The sequence below is a fragment of the Ctenocephalides felis genome, unplaced genomic scaffold (assembly GCF_003426905.1).
Source record: "Ctenocephalides felis isolate EL2017-DRISC unplaced genomic scaffold, ASM342690v1 CF-g0.4_SCAFFOLD_01886, whole genome shotgun sequence".
NCBI lineage: Eukaryota > Metazoa > Arthropoda > Insecta > Siphonaptera > Pulicidae > Ctenocephalides > Ctenocephalides felis.
The window spans coordinates 169,539,876-169,553,237 of NW_020538040.1; the positions used below are offsets into that span (position 1 = coordinate 169,539,876).

At 27.7% G+C, this 13,362-nt stretch overlaps 1 protein-coding gene across 1 annotated transcript; it reads left to right on the forward strand.

Annotated features, from left to right (window-relative positions):
- The first annotated feature begins 828 nt into the window (after positions 1 to 828).
- LOC113376638 (uncharacterized protein CG10915) lies at positions 829 to 6,561 on the forward strand. Its single transcript, XM_026616634.1, has 10 exons — positions 829 to 972; positions 1,229 to 1,330; positions 1,562 to 1,816; positions 2,088 to 2,192; positions 2,267 to 2,446; positions 2,522 to 2,682; positions 2,802 to 2,986; positions 3,173 to 3,289; positions 3,359 to 3,462; positions 3,687 to 6,561. Exons 1-10 carry the CDS (start codon positions 940 to 942, stop codon positions 3,981 to 3,983), a joined length of 1,539 nt encoding a protein of 512 aa, XP_026472419.1. The 5' UTR covers positions 829 to 939; the 3' UTR covers positions 3,984 to 6,561.
- Positions 6,562 to 13,362: the final 6,801 nt, after the last annotated feature.

Consider the following 13,362-nt stretch of genomic DNA (forward strand, 5'->3'; position numbering starts at 1 on the left):
CATTTCTTTTTTTATATGTATATTCTTCCATGATAAAAATGAAATAATTTTAATCATGATTCTAGTTAAATATTTGTGATTTTTAAATATAGCATAAATTATGAATAATAGTATGAATTTATAAGTTGAATAAATCTATAAGTTGAGTGAATGCATGATTTTACATAGAGTGATAATGAAACTAATTATTCTTGTAATTTTAAATATAATACTTTATTATTAGTATAAGTAGAAAGCCTTGTGTTTTGATTTATAAAAAATTGTATATTTGTCACAAATGTATGCTGTATCGTAATTTATGTTTCAATTAGTATGAATCTCATTTACAAGACTGGAAAGTAAATTACAACACAGAGTTGTAAAGTACAGGATTTCTTTTAAGTATATTTTTTAAATAAATATAAAATGGTTGGTCGAGCCCTCTATTCTTATGAGTAATAAAGATATTAAACTAGATCGTTTTTTGTGATACTTTTATAATTATATTTTGCACTTTATTTCATAACATGGATTTTGTATGTACAAACCGATAATTGTATGTCTTTCTTATATTTGAAAATAAAAACCGTTACTCGTTAAAGCATTATTATCGATATTTATTTTGAATCGATAATAAACTTGTCTTACTTTACAAATTTTGAGTATTTTGCATAGTATGGCGCATATATTTTACTATGTTTTATTTTATATTTTAATTCATGAGTAATGTCTTTTTTTTTCATATATTCATAAAAATATCGATAAGCTGTTGCATTTGTCACTCGCTTGCGATTCGTAAGTCGTAAGCTATTTCTTGTTGAAAAATTCAAGATGGCTTCGAATGTTGACTTAAATAGTAAATATATTGACAATTCTGTAGAATGTGTAAAGAATTTTGGTGATGATTCCTCTGTGCATCAAAGGACCTCAGGAAATACAAGTTCTAGTACTAAATTCGAAATGCTTGATAAAACTATAAGCAGTACTTTAAAGGTAACTCCTGTTTGACGTTTGGCCTTTGAATGTCATGTTTATTTACATCTTAATAAACTGATATTTTGTTTAAAGTTTCTTACTAATATACAGAGCTATGTTATGTATGTGTATATACTATTCTTTTCTAGAGCTTCCATATATATATTTATATATGTATTTATAGATATTTTTATTTCTATAAAGAATTAAAAAAAAAAGTTCTGTAAGCATTTTTGTTATTAATTATTGTATACAAATTTACATAAATTTATAGAGAAATCCGAAGATGGAACTGAATAAAACTGATTTGTTAAAGTTATTAAGTTACTTGGAAGGTGAATTACAAGCTCGAGATGTTGTTATTGCTGCACTAAAGGTAATTGTAGATATCTTATTGATCTTGATAACTGATATAAATTTTTTTAATGATGAAATGAAACATATGGCTAGATTTTGTAGTAAGGCATAAACTATTAGTTGTGTATGTTTAAGTTTTAATTCGAACTTACATACATACTTTTTTTACATCATAAATTTATGGTTATGTATGTGGTTTACCTACATTCAATACATTGTTTTAATTAAATATTTTTATTTTTGTTTACAGTCAGAAAAAGTAAAACAAGTTCTTCAACAAGCACGCTATAGACCATTGGCACTCAATGATCCTTATTCAGCATTATTTCGTGACAGTGTTACTGTTTGTGTAGGAAATTCAAAATATTCTCATACAGTAGAATCAGATCATAGGCCTGTTGTTGATCAACAAATGGAGTCTTTAGAAAATCTGGTTTTGCAACAAAGACAAACTCAATTGCGAATGGCAGCTATATTGAAAGATGCCGAAGAAAAACACAAAAAGGTAACATTCTTAATGAAGTTTTTTAATTAAACCTATAAATTAATTTCAGAAGGTTTTATTGTTATAAACTTTAACATATATTTTTTATGCTCAAACCATTTTTTTATAAATGCACTACGTACATCTACTTCATAGTACATACAGTATTTATACATGTACTCTATTATTCATATGCTAATTTGATTTTTTTTTCTTCTGTCTTTTGGTCCAAAATTGTTTGTACTTTTCTTAATATACAATATCATGTTTTCATTCATCCATGAACAATTAGATAATTCAAGAACTTGAGGACGAAAAGAGAAAACATGAGCATGATACTGCACAGGGAGATGACATAACTTATGGTCTGGAAATGGAAAGAACTCGTTTAAAACAAGTAATTAAAAAGTGAATTGAATTTAAGTCATCAATGAAATATGTCATGCTTATCTTAATTTTACCATTTAATAGGAATTAGAATCTGAAAAGCAAGCACATAAAAAGCTGGAAAAAGATTTAAAAAAGCAGCATGACGTTTTTGAAGAAGAACGTGGTAGACATAAGCAAATTGTATTATTGCTACTTGCTGAAAGAAAAAAAATTATTATGAAATATATAGAAGAAAGAAAACGGTCAGAAGATTTAGCACAGGTAAACAGAGAATAATTCTCAGAAATTTCTTTTATTTTCAAGAATAGGTTCATTTTTATGTTATGAATTTTGCAGATTCTTTCTGAAGAAAAATTGAAAATAGACTCAATGGCAGAAGGCCTTGAAGAAGAAAGTAAAAAATCTTTAAGTATGGAAGCAGATTTAGAAAAACAACAGCATTTATTTGAAACAGAGAAAAAGGCCTTACAAGTACAATTATTGAAAGAAGAAAAAAGGTAAATTTTTATATAGATTTATTTTTTATGATCACTATTTTAAGTTTTTTTTTTCTATTTTAACATGAAGATATACTTAATATAAATGTTAATGACATTTTGTTTACGAATTTATATAGGGCTCGTGACATTGAGTTAGAGCTAGCACAAGTTAAAGCAGAAAATGAAAGTTTGCGCAAAGCATTAGAATCTGGTGTTAATAATACAGGTAATAGATCAATTCCTATGCGGATTCATCAAAATAGTGTCCCTTATTCAGTTCCACAGTTACCTTCTAAACTTGGTAGAGCCATGAGTGTTTCAGGTATTTAAAATATATTATAATCGGCATTTATAATATATTAGATTATATTAGCAAGTTGCTTGAAGTGCTTATTCTGTTAAACTTATTGTATTGAGAAAATTGAATGGTGTGTGTTAAATCAATCTTCTCCTGTAGCTTCATCCAATCATATATGAAATAAAATATAATATGATTACAATTGTACAGGTGTGACTTCCACTAGTGAAACAGATTGTATTGAGGATCCCTCTGCTACAGGTAGTAGTGTTGCAAAAGTAGTCCAGCCGACTGCTACAGTTTCTAGTGTTCCTGTTTGTGGTCCCAGTAAGGAAAAAAGAAATACATGTATTCATAAACTATATTTAAAAAAAATTAAATTTATATTTTTTACAGCAACCGGAATAGCACGTTCAATTTCCCCAGGCCAAGGCCTACGTTTAAATTCAACTCTAGCTTCACCAGGTACTTCTAGTGATAGTCATCTCAATGCTGCTAAGGTAGGATATTACATTTATTTATAAACTTTGAAACAAATCTTAATATTAACAAATCAATTGCAAGTAAATAATGCAACCATGCAACTTAATATTAATCATTTGAATATTAGATCATTGCTTTTCCTTAAATTTTTATGGAGGATTATTCAGCTTTTTTTTCCTTGGTTGTTACCGTATAATCAGATTGTTAGCGTTAAAAATAAATCGTTCATGTCCGTTTCTAGGCTAGTGGCATTAGTATTCGAAAACCTCCGAATGCATCCCCTACAGCTTTGCCTTCAAAATCACCCGTATTAGCGCAGCCTTTGGCCAAAAAGGGTGTAACAGCAGCACGAGGTATTCCGCCTCCAATTCCGCCCAACAAGCCTGTCGTACCCCCGAAACGGGACACAGTGACTAGACTGTTCGAAAATTCCGACGATCCTAAAAAATCTAAAGATAAACGACCTCGTGCCGAACCAGCATCAGATGATTTGACAGATATTCAGCACATGCTGGTCACTATGACAAACAAAACTTAAATGCATAAATAATTCATGTCAGCTTTCACTTCGTATCATGTTGATACCATCTGTTGCATTACTTATCTGATTTCGTTGCCATTTTAAAAAAATGACGTGAAAATTAGTTTTGTATTATGCTTCATAGTATTCTTGGAGCTCTGTATAAAATGTCATATTGAAATTATACAGAGCATATATATAAATGTGATTATGTAGGATGTGGTATACGTAGCAACATTTTCAGAGTGATAATAACTCTGAGCCATATTTCGGTCAAGCGAAAATAAAAACATGCTATGAAATTATTCAAGAAGGAAAATTTGAAAGAGTGGGACTTGAGATTGGCTAATAGTAGGAGACATTGTTAGACTATATTTACTTCGAGAAGTTATCATTCTCTGTATCAAAGACTACAAGCTTCTTAATATTTTATCTATGATCACAAACTTTTGATTTTCACCATTATGTTCTAATTAGGACCAGTTTTTGTCCGACATTAATCATTTTATCATCGACTTTAAAAAGTATAACTCAAATGAATTTATATTGTATGAATTATTTCTCTAAAAATATGTACCTGGTTTGATGTATTGTAAAAAAAAATTATGACTTTTGTTGCAAGCTCGTTTAAAATACTTGCTCTGAATTTATCTTAGAAATTATTGAAATAATATATTATTGATTTTAATAAGTCGCGCTTGTTGTAGAGGAGGGGCTCGACCCAGAAAAAACTGATAGGATCCGCTTGGGCAGAAAGATTTTCTTTATTAATTACTTTTGAAATTCAGTAATTTTAGTAATTACATTTTGTGCGCTTCAGATAGCTTTTTTATATCGCGAAAGTAAACAAAAAAAATTTTTTCCTGAATATTTCTCGATAAACATTGCTTCGTATGCCGTGTGAAGTCACGACTGGTGGAATGATAACTAGAATCATTAACTTTCTATCAATAAATCATGTTTTGTTTAATATTTTCACAAGCAATTTTTAGTGCGGAAATATCTGATATCTAAAGTATCAGATATACATACTTTATAGCGGTATATTTCATAGAGTTCACTTTATAGTGAATTACGTTAAAAACTGCATAGATCCCAGTGAAATTTTTGAGAATATCTTATGTTGTAATAAATATATGTACAGGAATACCCCGTTTAACACGGGGATACGTTTCATCAAAGTAGAGCGCAATGCGAAACAGCGCTAAACGAGGCTATCTTTACATGGAAATATTGGGGTTAAGGGAAGACGGCTAGGAAATTGGTTCGGTATTAAATTTAAAAAGAATGTTTTTTACTAAAAATAAAACCAAACTTTTATTTCTTAAAGCCCAAATTAATACCACATTATTATTTCTTGCAAAAACAAAAACAAAATATGAATACCAGAACATGACCAGAACGTATATTCTTGAAAAAAAAAAAAACAAATAAAAAGTCATATTTAGATAGCCTACCGCGTTTTCAGTCTTTTGCTTTTTTGTGAAAAATGCATCTAATGTTGTTTGTATTTTTTCACGTTGTTCTGTTAAAAGTTCTTCATAAACGGATAGAGCATCTCTAACATCAAGTCTTACTTTTGAGCTTCTGTCAAAATTCGGATCATTTTCAATGAATGGGCCAGCGGTGACGATATCGGTTAGAACGTGGGCTAGCACCAACTAGTCCCGTGTTTGCTGGTTTGATTCCCGCTACCGCCGTAGCCCGACATCAGGCAACTTTGATGTCAAATTTCCACTTGGGGTTATAGATTACAATATAATTTAAAGTGGAAATCGTTCTTTGTGGACATAGTTGCATCATTCAATCATATGAAAACTATCAGACGTAAGAGCTAATATAAACCCCACACATAGAATGGTGAACCGATGGGTTGCCTCTCATAAAAATAGCTTAGATTATATGTCTTCAACAAAAACAGCTTATAGAACATATAAAAAGTAAGAGTTCTGATTGCTGTTGAAACAATAAAAAAAATATCAATGAATTCATTCATTATTTCAGTTATGGTAGACAAACTCCTTTATACAAATGTAATCAAAAGTTGTTTTTGCTCTTCTGTTGAACCATTGCCGTCAACATTTTTGTTTTCTTCATGTTCAGTTTATTCCTTGAGCTCACCATTAGAAAGACCGCGCTGCTTCTTGAATTAATTCTTCGACATCTTCCTCATTTATCCCTTCAGAAATAACAGAGCGCTAAAGGATGCGGCGTTAGACGGGGTATTACTGTATATCAGTCTATTTTTCTTATTAGCGTTTTGCTAAAGAGTTTTCTATTATGCAATACCGAAATACGATCTACGACACTACACCAACGTGTTACCCCTTTTGTTAAGGTAGTGTTTTCCGCAGGAGTGACACTACTGTACAAGCCAGCAAGTTCCCCAAGTATTTTTTACACAAAATATTTTAAGATTTTCTGATCATTGTCACGGTATATCGTCTATAAGTGACATTCGTACACACAGGTCGACAAGCGAATGTCGCATGTAGGCGAAGCTATCAACGAAAATGTTAACTATTTTGATGTTGAGTTTATTATTTTTGAACCGAAATTTTTTGCGATAAATTCTTTCAAAAATATTATTCTTATTTCCCAGAAAATGTGCAGATTTATTCTATTTACCAAATTTTAAGTTACTTTTAATGAGACTTCTATAAATATTTTGCGAGTGATTTATTAATTGATATTTGAAATTTGATTATTAAACATAGATGATAGTATATATCATGTTATTTCTATCTTTGAAATATATCATGTATGTGATATGAATAAAACATAATTTTTATATTAATTTAATAACTATATTCTAGAACAGATTCTATGTAGTTAGTTAACGCTAGTCTTAATCTTTGATAAGAAATAAGATATTATGAAGAGATTTATTGCTTGATGTCTTACATCACAATAATTTTACAAATTATGTGTATAGAAATAATGTAAGATTTACTTTACCCAGTGGACACTCAGTTAATATTAGAGATACTTAGCTCATTGAAAACTCCAATGCGTAAATCTTTTTACTGAACTAACAGAAGTTGATTTGCGAATGAGAAAAGAGTTTTTAATCATATTTTGTATATAAATAATATTATCTTTATTAAAATAGAAATTATTGATAAACTATAAGATAAATATTTATTTTTTAATAATTACCTAATTCTAATCAAAAGTATTATGTTTTAGATCACATTTTTATATATTTTAAATCTACTATTTTAAAATAAAATTATTTTTTATGTATACATTATACATTGTTCTTATTAAATTTAAAAACCGACTTTTATCAATGACTATGTAAAATGCTTTAAGCAATTTAATGCTTTAGTTTAACCGAAAGAAGATTAATTTGACTATATTTTAAAATAGTATTATTACGTTATTATAATTGACACTAAAATATAAGGTGAACAAACGATACAAATAACATAGCCAGTTTTTTTTTTGAGCTATAATTTTTAATTAATAAATTTATTGGCTTATTGCGTATGTAATATATACAAACATAAGCAATATGCGTAGATTTATATATATATATATATATATATATATATATATATATATATAATTATATATATATATATATAATTTTGTGTGAGCGGAACGAATATTAAAAATGTGAATGTGGACACTGTATACTCTCTTTATTGCACAAATTTTCAAGGCCGGGTTATGTTTCATCCTTACAGTAAATTCTTACAGCAAAAACATATATCTTAACACATTATAAAATATTAATTTTAAATTTTTGATAAACTACCAACTTTCTACTACAAAGCATGACACTATCCAGTATCCAGTATCTAAATACAATGTCAAGTCCTGTGATAGAAAGTTGGTAATTTCGAATGAATATTTTGAAATATATATTTTTACTGTAAGAATTTACCCTGATCATGAGGTATATCACATTTGTGATTTAGATATATTAAATAAAATTTGTGGAGAGTGTTGTGTGTTCATATTTGCATATTTAATATATGTATATATGTATATATAATATTATATTTTGGTGATACCTTTATATGGATGTTTTTGAATTTCCTTGCTCCCAGGGGCTTAAATGTTTCTAAATTGATAAAAAAATTCTTTGCAAGTTTCAGCTCTTAAAATTAACTCTAACATATTCCGCACATCAGCCAAAGTTTCTTGGTTCATCTTCCTAAGTAATACTTATTTTATAAAATATATCAAATTTTTGTTGCAATTATTTATTTATTATCAAAATCAGCAAATACAATGTTATTCTCAAAATTTTTATTCACAAGTTATAAAATTCAAAAAAACAAATGGAATTTTACCTATGTTATTTCCAAGTTAATATTAAGAGCTAAAAATTTCTGAGATTTTTTTTTTAATCAATTTGAAAGGATTTGAGCATTTGGGAGCAAAAAAATTTGAAAATATCTATATTAAGGACCATCTTAATATATATGTATATGATGATAGTTTTGTCGACGTTGATACATCCAGCAGCCCAATCTTCGAATTACAAAATAGATTAAAATAGAAAAAATATTTATTCTATTAAACGTTTCGATACTTAATGTGTGTCATCATTCAGTAATCTAACCAGGAAAAATATATAAAATTTATTAAACACTAAGCTTGTGCAAAAGAACAATATAATTAATAATAATTAATAAATTATTAAAGGAGCACATATTGCCCTCCTATATCGAGTGTTGTTCGCTCGCTGTGCATAGTAACACGAATTTTTTTATTTTAATCTTTTTTTAATTCGACGATGGGCTGTACCCATACTTTATATATATATAAAATACTTTATATATATATATATATATATATATATATATATGAGTGTGTGTGTGTGTTTGCGCCCGCCTGAACAGATTTTGAAATGCTATTTGTTCATTTTTATTTTATTCGACTGTGTACTTAATATAGGCTCTATATTAAATAGTATATTTAAAACAGACAGTATATCAATGATGTTATTGATTTGAATAATGTATTTGCGCTTTATTATACTAGATACGCTTACATACGTTTAGAATAAATTATATGAAGGACACAGATTGAAATTTTTGATCTTTAGACTGCGATGGGAATTTTGTGTATATTACTGTCTTTAAATAAAGTTAAAGAAAACTAACTCATTAGCATTGAAAGTGCTGGTCACAAAATAGGATATTATTGTAATAGTATATAAATCTTATTTGTATCTATGTATATACATATATATCCATATATATGCATATATACATATATCCATATATATGTACATATATACATATATATGTATATACATATAAACCTATCGATAATAATCCTGACTTTACATTATTTTTGTATTCTTCGACTATGTATTTTCTAGTTTATAATTATTTTTCTCGGAAATTAATCGAACAATGTTACATTGTGTCGACAATGCTTACGACTAAATTATTGAATTTTATATACGTGTATATAATAGTCAGTCTATTACATGTCTTTTTGTTTAAAAATATTCGGTAGCGATCTCATAGCTAGTCGACTGCAAATGGCTTTCAAAAATGAATTCAAAAAATAAATTTTCAACTAGTCATAATTTATTCGTAAGCATGGATTCATAAAGACATTAATAATATGCAGGTGCGCTTAATTCATCGCTTTAAGATGTAATTTTTTTGCATGTAAAAGCAAAATATTAAATTGAAATTTTACATGTTTGAAAATTCTATATTGCCTTCCATAATCATCACATACTCTTATAGACTTGATAATGAAATAGTTAAATACAAACTTGAAATTCATTTGTTAGAAAGTATTAATAGGTGGTTTTTATAAGTTGTGTAGGAAAAACTGTTCTGATATAAATTTAAATGTAAATGTTTTATTTTATTTAAACCGTTGCGCGCCTGTGATAATATCAACTTGCAATATTTTAAAAGCCACTAGACTGCATCTAGCAAGATTTAGTAAAATAATTTCTGTCTATCAGTGATTTGTGACTCAATGTCAAATAACACTTTTAGTTTTAAATTACAAAAACAAAAAACGGCTACAAAATTATTTCATGACACACTACAAACATTAGAACAAACCGTTTTTCCAGAATCTTAAAATCGGCAAACAAAGGTTTTTATAATCCACGTGCACGTGAATATATATATATATATATATATATATATATATATATATATATATATATATATATATATATATATATATATATATGTGTGTGTGTGTGTGTATATTTTGTAGAGCATCGAAGTTTGCTTAAATCTTATCAAGATCATGTTTCTTGATAGATGTTCTGAAGATGTCCGAAACGTCGACAGTAAATAAATAAAGAAATGGTTTTTAATTTTTTTTTGTTTTTTATTACTTTTTGGATTCTTTGTTCGAAGCTCTACAAAATATTTACAAATCCAGAACTCTACCATCTAATATGTATATGTGTATATATTTAATTTGAGTTAAAAAGTCGGGCGTTACATCAATAAAAATATATATTTTATCAATGTGCACATACTCATACCATGGATTAATAATGTTTTCATATGGTATATTAGGATACAAAATTTTAAATTGTCACTGAATGAAGGCTAAGATGCTAGCCGAAACGTATGGATTTTAAATAAGTTTCTAAAAACTCTCATACTTTTTTTATTGATTTTGACCTTCTAACTCAAATTAAATATATTATATCAACATCAAATTCAAGACTATTCAAAAATATGTATATATATATCGTATATATATATATATATATATATATATATATACAAATCGGAATCCCGTTAAGACGCTCATGCTCAATGCGAGTTCCCGCATAATACGACACTTTAAGGCGGTATTTTAGTGTGGTAATTAAAAAAACAATCGTTTTTTTTCTGTTGTTTCATATTTTCAAAGTTCAATTATTCAAGAATATGTATACGAGAGGATTTTTTAAAATTTGAATTATTTTCGGAAAAACAGCTTTTTGACCATGAGAATCCTCTTCGCTTTCCTTCCTTTTGCGAAACTTTAAACGCGTTTTTTTCAAAACTCTCTTTTTCAATACGATGCCCACGATTTTTCGAGTTCTACTGAACCGATTCACTTGAAATTTTCAGAGAATTTTATTTATAGTCTTCTCTCTGGTATATACTTATACCCAAATTTCAATCTTTATTATTTTTAAAAAATTGTGAAAATGGTAAGAAAAATGAATCTTTTTGTCAAACTGTTGCAATTTTGTCATTTTTCTTATTTTAACTTTATCCTAGCATATTCCATTGAGACATTATTCTAGATTAATAATCTTTTTTTTTTTCATGTACTCTTGTAACATTTATAAGTAAATTATAGAAAAAAGATAGTGAAAAAATTGGTTGGCTCTTGTTTTACAATGATTTAAAATCTAAGTCTTTACACTAGAATACCCCCATAAGCAAGTCACTTTGAAACATATTGGGGAAAAATCGTCTTAACAGGGTTTTACCGTATATATATATATATATATATATATATATACCACAGTTATTGATAATGACATGAGTAATTTCAGCCGATATATTTTAAGTTTATTCTGATGCATAGTATTATTATATATGTTTGTCACAAATCAATTATTAATAAATTACGTACTTAGTTTTGCGCTAATAGTTTTTAGAAGTAGTAGTTTCTACCTAATAACTAAACTACATTTATTTATTCAAACAAAACTGGTAGCATAATGTTATAGTAATTGTATTATTTTATTATATCAACTAATTAATAAATTTGTATATCTGCAACAGTTCTCAGTCTTCTCTGTGAGATTGTGGATTTATAAAACATAGTAAAATTAATTAATTAAATAAACAAAGATCTCTTGGCTAAAGTAAACACTGCAAATGTGCTTATACACCAATTCGTTTATATGGCAGACAAATTGTCAATAAAACTGCCATTTGTAATATAGCTTAACTGTAATACAATAATTATAATAATTTCTCAGATATGTATATAGAAATAAATATTTAATGTAAAATATACATGTGAAAATTAAGACGCAACAGCTGATATATAATTTTAAGTTTGAATTTGTTGCTGTGTATTATTGATATTTTGAAAATAATCTTTAACACAAAGGCTCGGACGAAGTGGTAAATGTTAATGTTCTTCCGAGTACAAAGTTAGTGTCGTTATGTGTGCCGATTTAGAGTTTTTTTTAGATTATTAACATTCTACCCAACGAAAAGCATTTATTTTGTATAGTATGTTTCTTATAAATGTTAGAAATTACAGGATTATTTTGTATTTATTTATTTTGTACTGTTACTTTAGTTATATTTCCGATATTATACAGTTCAAAATAAAGATTTTCTTTAGCGAATACAGTTTAATTTTCGAACCTATATTCGTTAACACTAGATTTATAATTCGTAGTTCTTTTCATAGTACAGTCATTTAAGCTTAAATTAGGTAAGAATCTCGGAATTCGAGATACTCAGCTGTATGTCTGTAAATACTTGTATATTGACACCCTAAAGTTGTCTCAAAGCCTACATATGGTATTGACACCCTACTATATGTAGGTTTTGAGACAACTTTAGGGTGTCAATATACAAGTATTTACAGACTTACAACAGCTGGGTATCTCGAATTCCTAGGTGAATTTACTATAATGACTGGAATATCATCTAAAAACGTAGCATTGATTTGGTGCATGTAGCATTATTATAACACTAATATTAATAATACACAACCTTATAATGAATAATTCTATACTAAATTAAATATAATTTGAAGAACAAAAATTTACTCAATAACATTATTTAAGGTTAGTTTGAAAGAGATAACACGTATTTTTAGTTTAGTGCATTTGGTTTTACATTTGGATTTGATTTAGTGCATTTTTATTTAAGTGAAACTGTTTTCTAATTAACCAGTTAACTCTTTTGCGAATATACTCGTCAGAGCTTTATTTGGACAACATAAAACGCCACAGTTAACTAGTTAATTATTTTAAAATTATTAATATACTTTTGCGTTTAAATAGTTTTGAAAAATTAGTTACAACACACTAGTTACCTATAGGGATGACATACGGTAACAATGGTAACTAATTTTCTTAAATGAAATTTATGAGCTGACATTCTTGAAACTAAAATATTTACTTTCAATTATTTTAGGCTCTACCGTGGATTAGTGGATTGAGCTATGGAATTTTAATCAGAAGTCCTAGGTTCAATACTCGCCTCGTCAACATGAACCAGCTCTAATTTATGAGCTGGCTTTTAGATTTTTGCAAAAAAAGTAATAAGTAAAAATTTAATTTATTTTAGATTTTTTCATGGATTAGTCGTTAGAGCTATGGGATTGCGATCAGAGGCCCCAGATTCTATAACTATTGCGGGCATCTTGATGTCAAGCAGTAGTGACATTGATTTTCACTTGGAAATATTGGTAACAATTTATT

Excerpts from the sequence above, each read along its gene's own strand:
- LOC113376638 (XM_026616634.1), top strand. The coding sequence starts at position 940 with ATGCTTGATAAAACTATAAGCAGTACTTTAAAG. Across the intron at positions 2,683-2,801 it reads TTATTGAAAGAAGAAAAAAG|GGCTCGTGACATTGAGTTAG; the intron begins GTAAATTTTTAT and ends GAATTTATATAG. Across the intron at positions 2,987-3,172 it reads TAGAGCCATGAGTGTTTCAG|GTGTGACTTCCACTAGTGAA; the intron begins GTATTTAAAATA and ends ACAATTGTACAG.